This window comes from Sturnus vulgaris, chromosome 5, assembly GCF_052056855.1.
Source record: "Sturnus vulgaris isolate bStuVul1 chromosome 5, bStuVul1.hap1, whole genome shotgun sequence".
NCBI classification, from domain to species: Eukaryota; Metazoa; Chordata; class Aves; order Passeriformes; family Sturnidae; genus Sturnus; species Sturnus vulgaris.
Genome location: NC_142247.1, coordinates 31153923 through 31176190, shown reverse-complemented (window position 1 = coordinate 31176190; position 22268 = coordinate 31153923). Strand labels below are relative to the sequence as shown.

Below are 22268 nucleotides of genomic sequence, written 5' to 3'. Positions count from 1 at the left end.
GTGTGAAAAGAAAAGCCTGTTCCCTGTCACCCCTCCTCTATTTCCTAGAAATCACAGGGATATCATGAGGTCAAGCTTTAGGAGGGGAATAAAACAGAGGCATTTTAAGGAGCATTTTAACATCAAACTTTCTTGATGAGACATAGTGCAAATAGGAGAAATATTTGTCATGCTTTATAAAAGACAGGCTAACCTTCTAGGCTGCTTGGTGTGGGAGAAGAAAAACATGAGGACAGCAGAGCCAAACTCAGTGTCCCAAGCCAGCTACTCATCCATTGTGGAGGAGAGTCCCTTGTAGTGTTCTCTGGGAAATTATAAATTATCTGACCTATACAGTAACTAAAAAAAAAATCATCTTTTCCCACCCAAGCTACGCAATTTCCCTAACTCAAATGCAGGAAAAGTACCAGGAAGTTTGCCTGAAGTACCACTTCAGCATTCAACACAGAAATAAATCTTCAAGTATACACAGCGTACGGCATCCAGGGTCCAGAGAAATGGTACTGGGATGCCACAGGGCGTGGGGAAGTCACCTCTGAAGGACATGACATCTGAAGTTTCCCAGGCATTCCTGTACTCACTTCTGCAGCCTCTGTATGTCACTGCAGATACTGGTCAGTGAGATAAACACACACACCATCTTCAGGCAACTCTGAGCTCTGCAAGGACAACATGGGAACCTCAGCATCACTGGATTTTGGTCCCTCACTCAGTCCTTCAGAGCATGTTGGTCCTCTTTGTAACAGCAAGATCTGAGCAGGTCTTTGGCAACTCACGATCAGTGGGAGGCACGGGGATGGAAAAAGGACGCTGGAAAGGGCAGAATCCTGCTGTGGATCTCTGTAACAGTACTGTCACAAGAGCACCTATGGATCTCAGTGCAGAGCAAGAAAGGTTAAAGCTCATCCTTGGCATTAACAAGATGCTGCAGAGGACGAACTGGTATCCCATGATCTCTCATCAACTGCTCCTGTGACCCATCGTGGCTGTCAGGGGGTCTGTCACCCAGAAAGTCTGTGTGAGTGTAATCCTGGAGCAGCCCAGCCTGAACTGCATGGTGCCGAAGCTCCTGGCTCCCCACCAGTCCCTGCATTCTCACATAACCCTGCTGGCAGGAAGGAGGCAGCTTCTGATGGGTGAAGGCAAACAGGAAACAGGTCTCTGCAGGGGAAAGGATCAAAAATTAGAGTCAGCAGAGATACCCTGTAGGGAAATACTCCCATAAACTATCAGGGACTTGTTAAAAAAAAAAGGCAGAGAGGATGAGGGAAGATGGCTGGAGCTTCCCACCCGATACCCTGCCCTGGGTGGCAGCACAGTAATCGACTTAATTCTGCAAAGCTCAGGAAATGAAGAGAAGGACCCCCAGTCTGCACACTGAGAGAAAAAGGAGCTGGATTTGAGCTTGCATTCATCTGGCATTTTCTTTGTGGTAAAAGATGGCTTTCCTCTGTGTGCCACACGGGCTTCCTGCAGGAGGGTCCCACACCAGTCTTAAGACCAGGAAGGGAGACAAAAGGAGACAGCAGAGGCTCTTGACTTCTCACATCATAGCATTCCCATTTCCCATGGGAAAGCAATCCAATCACCAATATATGAGATCTAGTACACAATGGCACAAAGAAATATTCAGATATTGAAGAAGAAAGGAAAGCAGCTAGAAAAAGGATTGAACCCAACCTTATATGCCTTTCTCTAAATCCTGGCATGCCTGGGCCAGTCTTTTTCTAAAGGTGAACAAGAGCAAGGATTCTTTGGGAGCATACACACAGAACAGCACTTTGTACCATCTGGTGAGTGCATTGAGGAGGTGTGACTGACAGTGAGACAAGCAGCTCACCACAGGGAGATCTCAGCTATTTGCAGAGGAGATCACTCCTGTCACTTATTCCTCACATTCCTCCTCCTCTTCCTGTCACTTCGACCCTGTGCACAAATTACCTGCAAAGAAATTGCGCAGGTCGGTGCTGAGGCAGTTCTCCAAAAACCGCCTCAGCGGCAGGATGTGAGCGTTCGGGGCTGTCCAGTCTGTCAGAAAGTCCTCCACAATGTGATGGATGGCATCTGGCCGGGGCAGAGGCCAGTCTGGGGGACGGAGTTTCATCTCACGCTCTGCCAAGAGAACATTAAGGGAGTCTCTTAGAAGGAAAATGGCATTAAAAAGAGTTGGGGAGTGGAAAGCAGCTGTGACAGCTGTTTCCGCTTTTGTCCTGACCTTTTAATCCGCCACTTTCATTTGCAATCCCCTCTGCTAGCTTTGTCCTCAACAACACTGCCACTGCACAGCTGCCCTCTGTCCCTGCCCATAGCATTCCTGTCTTTTCACTGCTGTTCCCCCCGAACAGGGACTGCCAGATGGGCTAAGCTGTGTTTAATGCTGCTACCCATCATGTTTATTTCTGTGCAAGGCAAACTGGATCCTGACCCTAGGTTTCTGAAGATGAATATTTCAACACACTCATTTCCCAAGGAAGTCTACTCTGAGCCTGTTTGCTGCTGGATAGAACACTCCTCCTGAAACCCTTGCCTTTGGCTGCCTCTATGTCTGTGTGACCTCTCGGACCTGGGCCTGGCAGAGAGCAGCTTTCTCTTGGCAGCAAGATGGCCAAACAACAACTGCCTCATCTGTCAGGCTCTGCAAAATACACACAGGGTGCCAGCCAAAGGGAAGAACTGTTCCTCTTTTTGGCTGTGGGGAAATTTCCAGCACGCCTGTTTGTTCCTTTTTTCCTGTTCAGCTCATACAGTGGCAGGGGGTGTCTCACAGGAAGGGGGAATAGTGCTTTCAGGCACCACCCCCACTTTGGCTCTGATTTATCTTTATCCCTCTTTGTTTTTGTTGTGTCACATAGTTAGCAGGAAAGCTTACCTGTTGGGAGGCTTTTGTAATAGTAAATAACAGGGTGTAAAAAGTTGGACTGCCAGGCATGCTGTGCCTCTCCCACGGCACGGTTGTAGTAGAAGACATCCTTGTCAGCCCCAGAGAAATTCCTCCCATACTCCATGATGATGACAAAGAGCCCACTTCGAGCCTTTCTTCCTGTCTGCATTTCCAGCTCAGCCAGGACTCCAATAGGGTACTCTTCCAGGTATTCAAATGCTGTGGCATTCCTGTGAATTGCAAACACACCATCAGAATTTTCCACCAGAGAAAGCCAGCTGAGATCCAACCCGCCCTTTGGCTAAAGCCAAAAAGTCATCAGATAGTAATTCTGGTCATTACAGATCTGAGCTGGACTTGATGCAGAGCTTATAAAGGCTGCAGATACTGTTACAAGACACCATTGTTTTCCTTGACTATGGGATTCTCTCTACAGTAGCACTGCTCAACAAAGTTCTTCCCTGGGGTCAATAAAAAGTACTACACCTCTGAGCCTAGAGGGAAGATCTGGACCATTTCAGTCCTTTAAGAGGGAGAAACAGTCTGCACAATTGAGCACCAGTTGCAGTTGTGGTACAGGTTTGGGGTGGCTGCCTATGCAATGTAACATCCTTAGGCAGGAACAGTGCAATCTGTGAGGTGGCAACACAGGAAGCAATGGTAAAGAGACAGAAATGAAATTATGGAGCACAGTGCTGGGAGTAATTACTCACTCACTCACTCTCTTAGCAGTATGATGTCAGCCAGGACACTGAACATCTGGTAGAGGCCTGAGGCCTCGTTCACCCTCTTGATGATGGAATTGGTCAGCTGTGTAATAGGGTAGACTGTGGATGGCCAGGGGACACCATGGTGACGGTTTTCCAATAGGCGATGGACTGCCCGAGCTAAGACACGTAGAGAAACAAAGACAGCTTATTTAACAACTCAAGCTTATGCTTTAAGAAATCCAATCTCTGCGCTGCAGCAGGACTCAATAAACAACCTTTACAGCTCCTCGGTGCTCAGGATCTCCCACCCCAATCGCTAGTAACCGCAGTAGAGATGCCCTCAGAAAGCTGATGTGATGCTAAGTGGTGGGGGAGGGGGCAGGGGGGTCCTTGGGGATATTTCATTACTTCTCAGCAGTCCTTTAATGATAAGGATGGGTACAGACATAAAGAAGGAGATTCTCTGCCCATAGCTGCTGGGTTTTAACTCCACAGCACAGACCTCTCACCCACAGCCTGTCACGAGGCAGAGCGTCTGGCAGGAAGAAATCTATTGTGTTACATAAATAACAGACAGCAGGAAAGAGAGAGACACAAGACAAAACAAAGACAGACAACCACAAACTTCACATATAACCCCAAGTCACTTCTACTCCACTTCAGATGATGCAGCTGCAGCTTGACTGTGTTCTGTCCTTTTTATTGCCAGAACAAGACTAAGGGCAATCTCTTTCCAATACTAAGCTTTGGATTGTTCCTTTGAAGGAACAATTTCACCTCTGCCCTTTCTGCACACCCCACTACTCACTTGTATACCGGAATCCATGGATGAAGCCCCCAGCAGATTTCCTGAAGTCAACTGAATGGCTAGCAGTGCCAAGAACAAAGAGCCCCCGAGTGCCTTTAGACTCATAGCTGGGTTTGATTTGAGGATACTTCTTAATATTCCCTTTTCCTGGCATCATTCTCAGGGATCTGATATGCAAAAGAGAACAGCAGGCTATCAGGAACGACAGGAGAAGAAAAATAAAAAGAGTTTCTAATACACATTATATTACAGCCACTGCAAGATTCTGCTTCACACCCCTGTTGCCTTCAGTGGCATTTACTACTAAAATGAGGATCTTTGGAAGATTAGGGTGTTTATCTCAAGATAGCCCCGGACAAGGTAATTCTCAGCTCAGCCATTAACAATGAATTTTGGAAGACAGTGAAGTTGGCAGTATCATTTTCAGCTACAGGACGTACCAAGGTGGAATGAAGGTTGTATCCTCAGGGAATTTCTTTTTTCCCAGACAAAACCTTTTCTGAGTGATCTGCACCTTTATCATCCTCATTTCCAAAAAAAAAACCCCAAACACTGATAGCCTTGTCCATGTGATCTGGCAGGTCAGGATGTTAAGTTCCAAAGGTACAAACTTTTCTGTGTCACTCAAGCCTCATTGCTGCCATCTGTGCAGCCTTAGAGCTGTTGGTCAGAGGGCAGTGACACACATTCCCACTGGGAAACAGCCTTACCTGCAGGATAAACAAAGGACTGTGCAGCGCCAAGCAGCTCAGAGCATGGAGGTCCAAACAATGCTGCCAGGAAAAGACCTGCTCTTCCCTTTCCTCCCTACTCAGGCCTTTCAGCCTAAATATCTTCTTTAATGGAGGTCCTGGTTCTCCCTCACCTATTATAGATAGAGAAGTCAAACTTCCAGCCCAGGCAGCGGATGACACGGTCGTAAGGTGCACGGGTGGCAAAATTGTCCAGTTCATCCTGAGGGAGGGTGATGGAGTTGATGCCTGCACTGATGTTCCTGTTCTCCAGGTAGAACCGCAGTGTGATGTGCAGCTTTCCCTTTTTGTCCTTAACGATGGCCAGATCTTCTAGGTCGCCTTCCAGAAGCCCATCCAGAGATTTCAGCTGGTAGGTGTCCAGCAGGCCGTTGTTAATTGCTCTATGGAAAATACAGGAATGTAAAGAAGGGAAGTTCTGTCTTAGCTGCTGAAAATGGGATCATTTATCAGGCATCCCAACTCTTCAGTGTAAGGGTTATCCCGAGAGCCTCAGGGCTCACAGGCATAGCACAGGTAACACAGCTTCACTGTCCCTGCAGGATATAGCTAACCTCCTAACTTTCCTCTGTGACTAGAAGCAAGGGAGTAACTTGAGAGCCAGTATATTTTAAAGATTACAGTTTCCAAGTAGACGTGTTTCTATTTCACACAGATCCTAAAAAGCTCTCACCAAGCCTCTGTGTTCAGCAACTGCAACCTGCATTGCTTTAAACTGAGGACCTACAGAAGGCCTCGTGACTTGTGGCCCCCATGACGACAGCACCAGTCCAGCCTGTCGCCTGGAAAATAAGCGATTCTCCTTGTTTGTATTCCAGCTGCGCTAGAAACAGGAATAGGAGTGGTTTCTTACCTCAGATCCCCAACGTAGTGGGTGGCCCATGAGAGGCGCACACGGGACCGGCTCACCATGTGGATGAAATTCGTGACACCCAGGATGTTCTCTGCTGTCTCAAAGGCCGAGTTCCCTCGGCCCAAGATCAACACGGTTTGGCCAGCGAAGTCCTCTGGATTGACGGACACAGTCTCGTAACCCTCAGCGTACTCTGAGCCAGGAAAGTTTACCACATTGGGAACCCACGTCCCAGCAGCAACCAACAAACAGCTGCAAAAAACGGGGATAGCACTTGAAAACGCAGGAATTTCAGGAAAGGTGCTCCATCTCCTCCTTCCTTCCTCCTCCCACTGTGGAAGGTGGCTGCAATGTGACCCCCACAGTGACACTGGACTAGCTGCACAGGCCATGGTTTCAAAAGAAACCTCTACTTAATTTCAACTAGTGACCTGCTCCTCCCTTCCCTATCCTCAGGACAACCAGGAACACTGTTATATATAGCAATAGTCAGTGTGGGTGCTGTACATATGCATCTCCCTCGCCTGTTCATGAAAGCAACTTCTACACATACGAACTCATTGACAGTATATGTAATATAGCTTCACAGGTTGATTATATATTGCATAAAAACGACTTCGATTTAAAATTTGAGTTGACATTTGGCAGAGCAGAAGTCATTTTTAAGACAGACAGGAAATAGTTTTGGTATTTTGAAATCCCAGTCAGAAAAACACGTTAGCAACATCACTAATTGTTAACACCAAAAATAACTACAGTGATCTTTTTATGTCACTCCATAAGAGCTTTTACTTGATTCTTGAGGAAGTTCTGGTGACTTAGATAGAAACACCAGGCGGCTGAGGCAAGCAGCACTGCCTGCTGTCCCAGCCTTGCTTACACAGCATCCCGAGAGCAAGTCGCTCGCGGTACGTGGGTGTCCGGGATTGCCTTCTGTCCCCTCGGAGCCTGCCAGCAGCACACCGGCAAGTGACAGCCAGCACGACCTGCTGTCGTAGAGCTGAGGTTCTCAGGAGAGGCGAGAAATATACTCCGTATGTTCATACGAGTAACTTCGAGGTTTTTAGAAATGGTGCTCAGTGCACAGGATACACACACGTAAAGTAAGATGAGTGGAAGGGGAATTCAGTGACCAGCTGAATTGAGGGTTATTTCTCACAGTCCTTTCCCCTCCCTAAAAAGCCCCGCTTTCCTCTGCTTCCCCTCCGTGTTCCAGCTCTGTGCCACCCAAGGGCTTCACTTGTCTGGGACACACCCCTGAGAACATGTGGGAAAATGGGAGTGAGATGTCACAACAACTCAATCCAGTTTGTACTAATGGCAGTGTTGGCTGTGAGTACAACAGAGTTACTTTTGTCACAGACAGCAATTATCTAGTGATAAAACAAAAGTGATTTCAAGCATACCTATCAAGGACAGACGCCGCAGTGAGGCCATTGCAGCCAATTTGTGTCTGCCCTCCCAAACTCCTCAGCTGCCCAAAACAAAATACTGCTCGTGAAAGGCAATGCCTTCCCAGGAGCAGTTATTCCACCCATCCACTTGCCAATCCCTAAAAAATGTTTTCTGCCTCTAATGGTGATTAAGGCTCTAAGAGTCTCTGAAATCTCCATCCTTCGAGATATTCATGCCTCAACAGGGCACAGCTCTGAGCTGCGTGTCAAGCCCCAGGCTCGTCCATTACCTGCACTTGTAGTTCTTCCTGTCCTGGTCGGTCAGCAGAAAATAATGGCCGTTCCAAGCCTGCTCATCCTTCTCCAATGTCACATGGGTGATGGCCGTATTGTACTGAACCTGCAGCTTCAGCAGGGAAGCAAAGTCCTCCAGGTAGCGCACCATGGTGTCAGCGTCGGGGAAGAAGTCGCGAGAGTAGTGTCGGAAAAGCAGCCGCCGGTCGTGGCTGAGGAGCGAATTCCAGTCGTGACGCAGGTTGAACTCGCTGTTGGACTTGCCTGTGTACTGCTTGTTGATGCTGATGAGTTTGCGGTGCCGAGGATAGAGCGCAAAGAAGCTGCCGGGAGCATGGCTCCGCTCGAAGACGATGTAGTCCCGGCCGGCTTGCTGGAGGAAATAGGCCGCCTGCAAGCCCGCGGGGCCGGCCCCGATAACACAGTAGTCGTGGTAGAGTAACGGGGCACCACTCACGGCGCACAGGCTGCCGGCGTACAGGGCCAGCCCCAGGAGTGTCCCGCAGACCGCGGGAGCCATGGCGGGGCTGGGACAGCCGGCCCTGAAGGGAAGAGGACCGGGAGGCGTCACCCCAGGGGCTGCATCCTCCCCACAGGAAACCCTCAACCCCACCAGTCCTCGCCCGCCACCACCCAGACCCGGCCACCATTACGCCCCCACAGAGAATAGGGTGTTGGGGCGCGGCCCTACTCCCTGCCAGTCAATAACACCAAGGGTCGGGGCCTTCCAGCCAATGGGCGCACAGGGCTCCCCGCCCATAGCACACAGGTGGCAAGGTGGGGCAGCACCTGTGGACTACTGGTGGCGAGCACTTCTGCGCCCCACCAGCCAATGGGGACGGGCGGCGCAAGCCCCCCAGCCAATGGGAGATGGGGTGCCCCGCGCTGCCCTCACTCCCCCGCCAATACGGTCCCGGCCCCGGTGCCCCCGCCCCTGCCAAACGGCGCACGAGGCGCGGCGCACGTGACGCGCGGAGCCGCTGCCGGCCGCCCGGAACCCGCACCTGCACCATGGAGCTCCCGCCGCGCCGCTCCTCCCGCTCCGGGCTCTTCCCGCTCCGCTCCCTCCTCCTTCCCGCGCCGCCCGGGCAGGGCGGGGCGGGCACGGCGCTGCCTCCCGCCCGCTGCGGGGGCGAGCGAGGGGGGCGGCGCGCTCCCCGCGTCACGTGACGCCGCCACCGCTGCTTCCCTCCGCCGGCACCATGGCGGCGCGCGCACCACGTGTCCGGGGGCGGGCGGTGCTTAAAGGGGCAGGCGCGGGACGGAGCCGCGAACGCGGGGGGCACCCGAACCGGGCACACGCACACAAAGAGCGCCGGCACTCGCCAAAATCAACTTTATTCCGCTTTCCCCCCATTTATGATCGATGTGCAGCACAGCCGGGGGGAAAGGTGCAGCCACAGCCCGCCCCCCGGGACTGGGGCTGCCCGGGCACTGCAGCCCGTCGGTGCTGGTTGCAGGGTTCAGCTCTCTTCCTCTGAAAAAGAAGAGAAACAGAAATGAAGTGAAGGCAGCTGGGGAAAGAAAACCCCAAAATTAAACCCTCGCTGTCAAGGAAATGCCACAAGGAATGCAAAAAACCACGGCTGCCACTTCGGGAGATTTATCCCACCTCCAACTGTCTCCTTGCCTCCCCTCAGCTTCCCAACAAACCTGGCCATGAGCCAAGATCACATACTCCTCATACACAATTTACATTCCTGAGCAAATTACGCAGTAACCCAACTAACATTTCCATAATAAAATCCAGAGCAGCCAGGTTAAGCTTACAGCCTAAAAATAAGCTGGGAGATATTTCCCAGTAGGAACAGAAATTAGCACCCACTCACTCTTGCAGACCTTGGGGCCACTGAATCAAAGGCTTATCGGCAGGCTTTGTTCTGCCAGACAGTGCTCTGGATCTGAGACCTTCCTCCAACCCCTACTAAAATCAGTCCCCCTCAAGTATCTGTACAGAGGCACAACATCTGCATTTTCAACTCTGCGCTGTTTTTCTTCCAGCTGAATACTCCCAATGTCACCCACACCTTTTCAACAGAGTCCCATCCTTGGGACCACACATTCTCCAGCCTTGTTCCTCTTCTTCCATTGCACTGGTCAGATCTGACCCTTTAGCTCTCGTCTTCATCACGAATCACCCCTTTTCATCCACACTAGTACATCACTTAGAAGCATAAAGCAAACAGTACGCTACAAACCTTCCTCTTCCTCTTCTTCCTCCTCATCCTCCTCATCTTCATCAGAGCTGAAGGTACCATCAGGCAAACTGTAGATTCGGATCACCTGCTTGTTGGGGTCCTTGAGGATGAGGTACTTTCCCTCATCCAGCTTCATGCAGATGTCAATGACGCATCGCAGGATGCCCCAGGCGTTCTCTATACTCAGATTTATCTGGCTGGCAAATTCATTTGGCTTGAACTGCTGCGTGCCCAGGATCACATGGCGGGCAGAGTCCTTCACGTGGTAACGTGATACGTACCTAGAGGGGTGAGAAGTAACCAGAGGGGTATCAGGAGCTTATGCCCAGACAGCAAAACATCACAAGAAAAGCTGCGTGATCATCCTATTTTTGTTTTCTGAGCTGAAAAAATCCTAATACTCCAACACTGAAAGCTAAGAGGATCTCCTGGCTACAAACTGTCAATCTGCAAGGCACTTGGAAATCCCCAAATCGGATGGAGAGGTAAAAAAGATAAAGAAGAATTAGCCTCACAGATAAAATTAAGCAATAGCATGATTAGCTGGGAGTTTGGAATGAAAAAGATGGAGAAGTATCAGTTCCATGTCTGCGGATGGAACAGAGCGTTGCAGAACTAGTAGAACTTATTTAGCAAAAGCCTCTTGTTCATTACCTACAGTAATCAACTGATTTTAAGCTGACAGTTTAAAAAACGCAGTGGCCGTATCTCCCCCCACCGCCTAATTTCTCAGTAAGATGGCACTGAGAATCTCAGTCAGAATCCTGACAGGCACCACAGTCACTATATTTATTTAGTGACCACAGCAAAGAGGCTGAGAGCCACCTGTCCCTCATGTGTGGGGTTAGTCACAGCTAGATGCTGAGGGGAAGCAGCTTACACCAAGGCTGGTGCACTCACAAGCTTTCCTTTCTTAGCCACTCAAACGCTGGGTGACTTTAGGATTACTCATTCTGTAAACGCTTCACTTAGACTTACAGGAAGTTTAATAATGCAAAATGCACCTGGAAGATATTTGCTGTGAACGGCCCCCCCTTACCCGAGTTTAAGATACTCTGATCCAGCCAGCAGTGCGCAGCATGTCCAGCGGGCCAGTTTGTAGCTGTTGTTCTTCAGCTCTGTGGCAATGACAGCCCCTCTCTGAGAGTCCAGCTTCTGGCGCCAGTCCACCCCATTACAATACTGAGAGGAGAATCAGAACCAGGGTCAGCCTGACAAGCCAGCAGCAGCCATCTCTTCAGCCATCTTGTCACCATATAGGAAAGCTGTCTACCCTACAGTACCACATGAGGGAATGTGAACTGCAGCCCAAAGGGCAAACTCTTGCACCGGGGAGAAATGCAAATAGTTGCGATTACTCAATGTTTGTGGCGCTGGTTAGAAAGGGTAATTTCTGAGGGAAGTTATAAAGAGAACCCTAAGAAGACTGGCTACTGTGCTGAACACCCAGAGGGTTCAAGCCAGCTACAACATTTAGGGGAGAATCCCATCAGCACTGCTTGTCCACCAAAGTTATACTCCTTAGTGGAATGTTAACACCCGGGGGACACTACCAGATGTTTGTCTTATCTTCCCTGCTGTACCTGGCATGTCAGGCAGCAGTGAAGCAGTTAGAGCTAGCTTGGGGATCCTGTTCTTCCTCACCCTCGAATCCCACTCGTTCAGTGTTTTGATGTTGATGAATGACACTTCTCCATTAGCTCCTGTCATCACTCCATCATGTTCACAGCGGACAATGAGATCTATATCATCTCCCAGCTTCCACCTTCGGTATCTGCCAATAAACAATGCAGCTGGTTATTTCTGACCTTTGTTCTCTTCCAGATCCATGTAAGCATTCAGCAAAATCCTTTCCTCCTCCATCTTTTCACTGTGAAGTCATCCATGAATCTCTCTCAAGGTAAAGCTTCTATCAGTAACACTCCCAACCTATTTTGCCTCTGTATCACACTGACATCCTGCCCCCTTGCCAAACCCGGGCATTAGAAATATCAACTTACCTGTATGCAACAGAGGCTACTTCATTTTTATCCATGTCATCCTCCACAAACGGGTTTGGGTTAGGAAACTTGTATTTCTCCTTTCCCTGCAGATCAAAACAGCAGAGCTTGTTAGGAGACAGCTTTTCTCTACTGAAAAAATACTCTTACAGCAACAGTAGCTGATTTCCCTTATGTAGAGAAACACCAAAACATTACGACAGCTGATGAAAGCCTCATGCCCACATTAGTTACAGCACTATGAGCAGTGCTTGTACTGGTACTTAGGCTTCATTTAAGTGTACTGAGAAGCCTGTCTACATCATCAACGGGAGTAGGATGACTCCTCTGTGAAATCAAGGTGAAAACCTTTCTACAACAAAGTCACACTGCTCACCAGAAATAATCCCATCTCTTTCAAAACTGAAAGACCACTGATATAACAGAATTGTAAATTAAAATGCTTCTGTGATGTATTAAAGCAGCCTTAATCAAGTCTCTTATTGAGACTCTCTGAAACACAGACCTCACTACTCATCACTGTTCTACCTTACCATCCTCAGACACTGCTGGGAGAAGTTATGATTGATGTAGGTTGCTTCCATGGCCAGGTTGCGTGGAGAATTAAAGGAGTTGCCCTCTTCCTGAGGTGGCTCATTGGCTGTTTCACTCACTGTCAGGAGGTCTAGGAAGAAAACCAGATGCAAGTGGTTATACTTGGGGGAGTAACTATGTCCGCTTTAGTGAGTTTCTAGCCCCACATCAGAGCAGATCAATACTGAAATTTCCCACACAGCTATCACATGCACTGCAATTATGGGCTTGTTGAGGGGGCTCAGTGCGGATACCCAAACAAGCATGAAGAAAATCAGACCCTTTAGCTACTGCAACAGGAATTCCTTTCCGGATTTTTCCTCACCAAAATCTGAGTTGTCCCTCTTGTCAAAGAAAAGCTTGGATCCAACTCTCTGGACAATGATGTCCCAGGAATAGACAGAGCGAGTGCAGCTCATCAGTGTGGCCAGGATGGCATCCGTGGCAAACACATTCCCTTGTGTCTTGGCCAACTGTGAATACAGGAGGAGGAGAAAACTATTTCAGCAATAACAACAGATATCCCTTGCCTAGACAGGACAAGAAGTGCTAGCAAAGCAGATCACTGACTTCTGCTGTTCTGACTGAGAAAGCTGAACTGCTAAGTACCATATCTACTGCCAGGCAAAGCATAACGTGTACTACCCAGCAATCCTGGCCCACCCTCACCGACACAAGGGCAGAGTAAGAAACTACTACAAAATGTTAATTCTCTTGAAAAATGCATGGTTTCTTCTTGCTAATCAGGTCACAAGAGAAATGTCTGAGCCTTCCTCACCTCCAAAAGCAAGGCCCCAAGGATCAGGTCTCTGACATAAGTTTTCTTCCCAACACAGCTCAAGTACTGGTCTCCTTGCCCTTCCAGAATTACAGATTTTCCTTGGCCAGCGTTCCTAACTTTGCATTAATCTAGGTCTGCCTCCCACCTAAGAAAAATACTGGTATCAGCTAATGCTTCTTGCTTTTGCCCTTTGGTCTGAAGGTGATAGCTGGTATCAAACAATGCCACACACTGAGTTTTACAAACTGTTGGATACCTTTCGGATAACTGGGTCATCCGTAGTGGTGACAGTATGGAAGATGCGCTTAATGCTCCTCAGGAGCTTCTCGTTCCTTGTTGTAATGCGGTCAAAGGCTTTGTCATAGTACTCGAGGGCTCCACAGCACTCTCTGCAAAGGTAAGAGGACCATCTGGATATCCTTCCTACAGATACCACCACTCATGAACAACACAGGGCCTGCTGGGTGTTCCATTACCTCCCCCTGGTTTTGGTACCCCCATGAGAACACTGGGACCAGGCAGGAGACCCTTGAGCTCCTGATTTCCAAGAATTTTAGGAACTCACATGTCCTGGGGCTCTGACACCTCCAAATAGCGCATTTTCATCAGCCGAGGGAAATCCATCTCCTCCTTCACCTCCCAGTCACTGCGAACCTCAACAGAGGAGTCACGAGGTTTCTGCTGCGCAGCCAGAGGCAAGACAGGTACAGAGAGAAATGGAGACACATCAGGATTTGTGCAAGAGGAGCTGCCCTGTGAGTGCAGCCAGAAAAACCTAACCATGAGAGGGGGCACAATGCTCATCCGTTTGTCTACCTGTGATTTCTGGTCCCATTTCTGCCTCACTCCAAACTGCTTCTGAAACTTCTTTTGTAGGCGCAAACGATCTCTAAAATGACAAATGTGAGAAAAGCCATGAAGAGAAGTACTTGATTTCCATGTGCCAGAACCATTCCTCCACTTCCAAACTACTACCAGAGGAGCAGTGCTCTCAGGCACTGAGCTGCTAAAACATTTGTTGAGCCATCTGCTGATCAAGATGTCTGAGGCATGTTCTTTGATCTGATCAGCTCTTTATATAGTTTTACCTGAAGACTGAAATGCAGTTTTCAGAGAGGATATTCTGGTTTGAATGCCACCTTTACTTTCTAAATACAATTTAAAAATTCTCCTAAATTATTAGGCAGCCATTTGAAGTCCATGCTTTTAAGTACTATTGACACAAGAAGAACATTGGACTTGATGCTGACTGTTTGCTCCAGCAGATTCTGTTACTGTAAGTTTGCAAATTCCTTAACGGCATGTTCACACATTCCAACCCGAGCTCGGTATGCTCGTCTCTGCAACCTCACCTCTCCTTTTGCTTGGCACTCTTTGGCAGTGTCTGCATGCTAAATTGCAGCATGTTCCGACGGTCCTTGTCTCTCCGAAGGTTCCTCTGCAGAAAGGATGGAAAGAAAAACGAAGACATTTTAACTGGTAAAGATTCGTCTGCTGCCAAAGCCCAAAGCTCCCCTCCGATCCTGTCTCCTGAACACGTTACCTGTGCAAACCTCATGCGGTTCCTCTGGTACGCTGTTTTCTGCGTCCGGGCTGTGTCCACCAGCTGGAAGCTGGTCTCATCCTCCTCGTGGAAATAGGCATATTGGCTTCCACCGCCGAACTGTGACGAGTACTTGTCTGCAAATAAAACAAAGTATCTCAGCACCAAGGCGCTAAGAAAAAACCCTGATGCTTTGCCCTTTTTTCTCCCCAGCTCCCTTCACCTAAGCCTGATGTCTAAATCGGGACTCCTGCCTTACACCTGCATGTCTTCTCCCTCTTCAAACCTCCCTTATGAGCCCGGGTAGTAAGGCAGTACAAAAACCCAGAGTAAGCCCCAAGGCCAGGGAGAGCCCCACAGAGCTCTCCCAAGGGTAAAGCAAGCTTCCCTTCCTAAAGTAAGATGCCTGTCTTGCTGAGTTGTGCAGGTAATTACAGGGTGGGTGTGAGACATGAAAGCAGGAATGACGCTTGAAAGCAAACTTTGCAGAAAGTAAACCCCAGGAACAGCCAGCAGACCACACGTACTTGTGTATCTTTTATCCTGATACGTGGCTCCTGTCCAATCAGCCACCTAAGAATAAGCATAAACAGTCAAAAGTAAGCATTAACACAACATTTCCCTCACACACCTCTAACTGCACACACAGGACTCCCAGCAGCAGAATCAAACACTGCCATATGCTCCAGGTCTAATCCTTCTGACTCCCACCTCTGCCTGCCAGGTGTTCAGTGTGTTGGGACGCACTGCCAAGGATGCCAGAGGAGCAGCCAGGGTAACAAAAGCGAACACTGGAGGCAGCGTGCGAGGGGAGGGCCCGGAAGGCACCGAGAGCTCCGGGCCCAGCACGGCACAGGTACCTTGCCCAGGCGGTCTCCTTTGCTGAAGGGCTGGTACGGCATGTCCTTGAACTGCTCAGGCACAGCACACGGACCCCAGCCGGACGGGTTGTCCTGGATCACGGGTGCCACAAACTTCGCCATTTTTTAATTTTCTAAAGGTGAAAGAAGGAAAAAAACCCTCAAATCCTCAGCTGCCGCACGGTGTGGCACCGAGACCTGAGGCCTTGCCTCGGCATAGACCACCGCGAGGGGAAGGCGCCTCCGCCCACCAGGCCCCGGTAGGAAGGAAGGGTCCCGGCGGGCGCTCCGTGTGCCGGGGAGGGGCGGGGACGCGGCCCCACCGGAACCGGCGGGAACGGCGGGGCGGGGCCGAGGGGGTCTCGGTACACGCGGGAAGGGCCGGAGCGGCAGGCGACCGGCTCTGGGGTGGCCTCAGCGCTTTCCTCACCTGTGCGGCCCCGGCGCGGCCCCGATGGCGGTGGATCGAGTGGCGGATCCCGGAGCGGCTCCGGCGGCTCCGGCGGCGGGCGGGGAAAGGGCCGCGCGCAGCCCCGGCGCGCCTTTCGCGCGTCAGCGCCGCGCGACGGCAGCGCCCTGTCGTAAAAGCAGAGAACCGCCAACCCCCCCCGGAAAAGCGACCAGCGAGCGCGGCCGCCGTAAAGCGGCACCGTTGTCGCAAAATGTGAACTATTAAAAAAGAAATTATAAGAGAGGATGTTCTTTGATGTTTGATCTTTGTGTGCTTTCAAGCCTAATCAACAAGAAAAGAGGTTTAATCTGTGAAACAGCAGCTAACAAACAAGCTCCGGCTGATGCCCAGACGTTAGAAAGACAAATTACTTGACAGTAGAATTGCCTTTTTAAGGTTTAGGGATCATCGTTTTTCAGTGACCTCAGGGGAGGTTAACAAAGCTTGGGAAGAAGGATGTACCACAGATAGTGGGCACAAAGAATGCAGAATTTACAGACCACAGAGACATTTGGCAGAACCCCCAAGATAAGGAAGAAACTAATAAAGACAGCTCAGCAACTGGGTTAAAGATAATTCTGGCAGGGGGAGATCATGGCCACTGACCCAAGAAACCACCGACTCAAAAGGAGAGAAAGACTGAATATGCAGACTAATTAGCATGAGCAATGAGAGGATAATTAACCAATAGAAAACATAATACTAATTAAAAAGAGAACAAAGTAACTTGTAGCTGTGAAAAATGAGGTTTACTTTTTTGGTAAATTTTAAAAGGTTTCATAAAAGACAGTAAGAGACAAATAATAAAGCAAAATGTTGTACAGGCCGGGTGCTTGACATTCAGCCAAGAGCACACAGTAACTCAGGAAACACTTCTTTAAATGCATAAAATCATAGAGTTTCATGCATTATTCAAAATCACACCCCTGTAAATCAACATTTAAATTTTTTTTATTTTTCTCTCCCTGATAATGGAGATCAATAAATTCCTTCCATGGAGTTCTGGTGTTTGTCACCTCTGTCTTCATCTAGATAGGATAATTCAAGAATGTGAAGAATTTCCTTATTATCTGTTTACTATTCTCTGACTTAGTTACATGAACAAAAGCTTTTTACCTCAACATGTTATAATCCAAGAAAAATATATATTTATTACACTACTGTTTCTAAATTTTGTTAATATCAGAACTAAAATAAACTATATTAATACAGCAAAGTTTTCCAACATTATATATACATTCATTTTAATATCTGTGAAAAGCCAATAATATAATATGTACTTATAACATAGTCAAGGGTCATTAATGCCTTTGTTTGCCAAAATATATAAAGAGTGAAAAGTTTTGGTAGTTGTTGTGCTGTCTTTGTGGATTTGCCATCCAGCACCTCTTTCTATCAGAACTGTACATAAATCAAATACCTGGATTATGTGTGTGGATTAGCCTCTTGCAGACTGGGTGGAAGAACCTATTTTGGGCCAACACTGTCATTTACTGAAATTTCGTTCCTGCACAATCGCCACTTAATAAGGAAAAATACGGGGGGGAAGTGATGTTAAGTGATGTTAAGGATAGTATAAATTTGTCCTGCTGATTAAAATGCTTGAGTTTGGCTTTTAAGTATAAAACCTGGGGGTTGCGTGTGACAAAACCCATTCACTTTGTACCCAGATGTCATAAAGAGGAAGAAAACTTGGCTTTCTGTGTGTGCTGAAGGCTCAGCAGAGCACTGCAGCTCAAAAAAATGGTGAGGTCGGAGACATCTCCAGTGCTAATGATGGCTAAACTTCCTGGAACTGTGGAACTTCTCTTGGCAGAAGTATTCAGCCCTATGGTAGGCAAATGCCTATTAGGAAATGGCTTTGGTGGAAATGACTTGTCTTTTTTTTTTTTTACTTTCGAAAAACTTGGTTCAACTTACTTTACAAATCATGTATTGGAAGAATATGGATCCTCAGCTTAGACAAATGCAGATTTCAACTATTAATGTGCAGTTCCTATCTCATAAAGTTTGCTTTTCAGACATGTGATGGAGTTACTGTGATGTCTGGTTGGTAAACTCCTGCTTTCCCAGATAAAAACTGAGATAGAGGTTAAGAGATGTCTTTCATAGAGGACTCTGGACAAGAAATATGTCAATAAAGTCACATGCTAGGACAGGAAACATGACTTAGTGGTGTGCCTCTTTTTTTCTCTCACACACAGCTTCTTCAAATAAAAATATATTCCAAACTCTGCAATGATTCTTTGGAAAATCAGATACTTTTCAGGCTGTAGTTGTATGATCATTCAACCAACTTTTTGTTTTTAGAGGGTGTTACAAGAACCACTTGACTTTGAGAGTTAAAGATGTGTGAAGAAGGGGAATTGCAGTTGCCCTTGCTGTGTTCAGAGTGTGATATTCAAGCTTTCCCACATCCCCGATGGCTTCCCTGGACCTGCTGGAAGGCAGGCCTAGGGCTGGAAGTTGGATTCAGCCCTACAGCCTCTCTAGGAGACCGTGAACCAGTGATTGAATACAGCAGTGCCTCGGGCCCCTGTCTCTGTAATTGGGATAGTATTTCTTCTCAGGGTGTGAGGGCAATAAATCATTAAATCCCAAATGTTCTCATGCCAGAGTGATTGAAATTTTCTCTACCCCTAAAAAGAGCAGGATCTGGTTTACAAATCTCTTCAGCTCGCAGGCTAAAAAACTCTTTAGAGAATTTTACTGAGTATCTTTTACCTAGGAAGAGTCTGGATCAATATTTTCCAGGCAGAGAGGCTGTACATTTTCTTCTTTATTTTCCACTTGTGATTCCTCCTCGAGAAAGAACCGAAGCTGCAGCGGTTTTTGCTTTGACAAGACACCCTGCCATTAATCAGAAGTGGGATTATTAAAGTGCCTCTTCCTGCTAGCAAAAAAAATCCACTTACAGAAATACAGTTTATAAAATACAATTTGTAACTGTCTCACCTAAACAGCCTTTTTGGAGACAAACATCATTAGTGCTGGAACTGCCTCGCTGCTCGCTCACAGTGGCTCAGTGGGATCCCAGCTCTATGTGACCCCCACAGCACCTGTCCCTCGTTCCCCCAGGCTGGGACAATGGGCTCCGTGGGCTTAGAGGGACTCACAGCTTAGGAGATGGTGAGGAAAAGAGGAAGAAGTTCTGGAAAGAGAAATAGACTTAGGAATGAATTAATGAATGAAGAGAACTAGACTGACAAAACAAAATCCCATGCTTTCCTCAGTTTCCTCTTCACTCTTGAGCCTGTGTGAGGTGCATGCCAGAGAATGTAGTGCTGCTGCTGTCTACCAGAGATAGCAGATCATGTGCAGCTTGGTCTCAGCCCATCAAATTTCCTTTTCTGGTGACACAGCTGGATATAGGTGTGGGTTGGAGGAGACGGCTTGCATAGGGAGTGGCTGTTGTGGGATAAACGCTCCCCTGGGCATGGATCTGACCTTCCATTTCCTTAGCAAGGAGAAGAAGAGTTCTATGAAAAAAAAATCCAATCTTGAGCAGGGGAGATTTTCTGTCACATTTAGAATCATACAGTGTTAAGGGCTGGGAAGAACCTTCAAGATCCTCTATCCCAACCACCCCTGCCATGGGCAGGGACACCTCCCACTACACCAGGTTGCTCAAGGCCTTATCCAGCCTGGCCTTGAACACTGCCAGGGCTGAGGCATCCACGACTTCCCTGGGCAGCCTGTTCCAGTGTCTTGTCACCCTCACAGTAAAGAATTTCTTCCCAAAATCCAGCCTAAATTTCCCCCTTTCAATTTGTAGCCATTAGTCCTTGTCCTATCAGTACAGTTCCTGATGAAGAGCCCCTCTTTGGCTTCCTGGTAGTCCCTCTTCAGATACTGGAAGGTTGCTATGAGATCTCCATGAGACCTTCTCTTCTCCAGGATGAACAGACGCAGCTTTCTCAGCCTGTCTCAGGTCAGATTTACTAGGAGAGGGAGCAGGTCTGTCTTGCTTCCCACTTCACACCAGGCACTGCACGTCCCATGTCCTGCTGGGACCCTGCAGCTCCGTGTGCCTCCTGCTGACCCCACACTCTGCTGCTGCTGCTGCAAACAGTCACCCTCCTGGCCTCAGGGTTTCATGAAAGGCACGTGAAATACGTCGCTTCCTGGAAAAGTTCTCCAAATACACTTGCCTTGCAATCATTTGATCCTTGATCCATAATTTCAGTTCATCAGTTAATTAATCATTTAATCAGTTAATAAGACTAATGACTCTTCCCTGGAAGATGCTCATGAGAACAGCCAGGATAAATTGCTCCCATCTGTTTCTCCGTTCTTGCCTCCCACTTCTCTGGCTTTGGGCTCTGTGCTGGTGTTACCAGGCCCATGGAAGAGGGTCTCATGCCAGCACCTTAGATGTTCCAGTTCAAAACCTTCTCTGCCATCCATCTCCTCTGTGGTTTGGGGCTTGCTGGAGAGCTGTCACCCCGTAAGCTGGCGCTGTGCTGAGCAGCCTCCTCCTGCTGAGAGAGGATAATACACAGCTCAGGCAGTGATACCAGGGGCTTGCCAGGTTTAAGTGAAGGAGAGCAAGTCCAAGCACCCAACCTGTTAGGGGCCTTTCCTAGAAAATAGATCACCTCTGCCTTGAAAAAACTTCAGAAAGTCTTAAAATGGGTTGCTTTCCAGCTTGTATGATGGTACTTCCAATCAAAGAGGCAGCTGAGGATTGGAATACTAATGTTCACATTAAAACAATATTTTCCAGTAGTTCATTTTCTCATTCTTACAAGCAGTGCATCAAAAATAGACAGTTGGGTTCCCTTTCCTCACTGAAGACCAAACACACCGTATGCCTGTGCCATATGCTGAGTCTCCACTGCCCCGTGCTTCTTGACAAACCCAGAAACCAAGGGGAATAGTTTTCAGCCTTAACACCTTCCCACTGCGGGGAACCCTGATGTTCACACACACCTCCTCGGGTCAGATTCCTCTGCTGCAGTCATTGTCATCATCTTTAAGCAGCAAAACTTATTGCTGGCTCCACGGCTTTTGTTGTAACCAACCTTGGCCATGTATGAACTGGCTCATGCCCCAGACCGATGTTCACGGGCTGGGAAGCCCTCCTTCCTTCCCTGGCCCTCCTCTTTGTATCCCATCTTTTCCGTGGCAGTTTTATCTTCCTCCTCAGTCTGCTGTTCTCTCAGGCCAGGTGATTTGCTGCAATGCTTGGCCTCTTTTCCAGGAGCTTCATTCCTCTTACTGTTGTCCTGGTTGCTGAGCTATAAACCTGTCCTCTCATGTGGTGATTGTTCACCAGCTTTGCCAGGGAAATTCTTGGTTGGATGTCCAGGAAAATTCTTGATTAGATTTTCAGGAACCCTGGAAAAATGGCCATAAAACAGTGTTACTGTGTATGTGCAGTGAATCTCATTTTTAATTTGCTGCCTGTGCAATCTCGTGGGGCTGGGAGCAGGTGGCACCTGACAGATTTGCTGTGTGTTTTCAGACCAGCCATGTCTGTCCAGTAAAGTCCACACAAGGAACGTGCTGAGTTCATTATTCTTGGTAGCAGATAGTGTTTTCACTGTGAGGCTTTCCCCCTCTTCCTCCTCCTGCTGTGCTGAGTTCTCCCTGGCTGTTGGGCTAGACTGTCTTGTCCTCACGGACAGACAGAAACTGAGCAAGGGCAGACTTACCCTTCTTAAACCACACTGCTTCTGTAGGCTGGGCTCAGAGCCTGACCTTGCTCTGTCTGCATGTTACCATGTTACCAGAAAAGCCACAAACTTTTGGTGTATCCAAAAATTTGCTTTCTCTGAATTAGTGCTGTCTCTTGCCTGGTTTTGACTATTTCTGCCACCAGTGTAAGAACTCCCTCAAGGCTTCTGTAGCTTTGACCACCAGGGTCTGGACCACATGAATTGCCAAAGAGGCAGTGTGTGTGTCATGCTGCATCCTCACCCTTGGCTGCCGAGCACTGTCCTTTCCAGAGCTGCAGAAGAAGCCCAGGTCCTGCTGCCTCCCCTCAAATTGTCAGCAAGATTGTCTCCTTTGATCTGCACTCAGTGCTGGATTTTATCCCAGCAGCCAACAGGCTAATTCCACAAGTTTATTCTACAAAGCTCAATTAGAGCAGCTGGCGCCAGCAGCGTCCCTGCTGGCTCCAAGCCTGCATCAGGAGAGGAAGGCTGGTGCAGTGGCTGGGGTAT

General features: G+C 48.3%; 2 protein-coding genes across 3 annotated transcripts; both read right to left on the bottom strand.

Moving 5' to 3' along the window:
• Window positions 1-82: 82 nt before the first annotated feature.
• Window positions 83-8493, bottom strand: FOXRED2 (FAD dependent oxidoreductase domain containing 2). The gene is made up of 8 exons (XM_014885290.2): window positions 7689-8493; window positions 6005-6256; window positions 5265-5534; window positions 4400-4566; window positions 3603-3768; window positions 2870-3111; window positions 1942-2112; window positions 83-1161 (listed from the first exon to the last, which is right to left on the bottom strand). The coding sequence occupies exons 1-8, from the start codon at window positions 8210-8212 to the stop codon at window positions 896-898; spliced, it is 2058 nt and encodes a 685-aa protein (XP_014740776.1). The 5' UTR covers window positions 8213-8493; the 3' UTR covers window positions 83-895.
• A 518-nt stretch (window positions 8494-9011) lies between these two features.
• EIF3D (eukaryotic translation initiation factor 3 subunit D) lies at window positions 9012-16244 on the bottom strand. 2 transcript variants are annotated; one of them, XM_088165353.1, is made up of 15 exons: window positions 16078-16244; window positions 15648-15781; window positions 15315-15360; window positions 14788-14924; window positions 14597-14682; window positions 14061-14133; window positions 13810-13925; window positions 13501-13633; window positions 12789-12936; window positions 12424-12554; window positions 11891-11976; window positions 11535-11664; window positions 10930-11072; window positions 9891-10171; window positions 9012-9169 (listed from the first exon to the last, which is right to left on the bottom strand). In XM_088165353.1, exons 2-15 carry the CDS (start codon window positions 15768-15770, stop codon window positions 9156-9158), a joined length of 1647 nt encoding a protein of 548 aa, XP_088021479.1. In that variant the 5' UTR covers window positions 15771-15781; window positions 16078-16244; the 3' UTR covers window positions 9012-9155. The 2 variants fall into 2 exon arrangements, with proteins under 2 accessions (XP_088021479.1, XP_014740777.2); XM_014885291.2 differs by having other exon boundaries at window positions 13810-13922; window positions 16078-16217.
• Between the last annotated feature and the right edge of the window lie 6024 nt (window positions 16245-22268).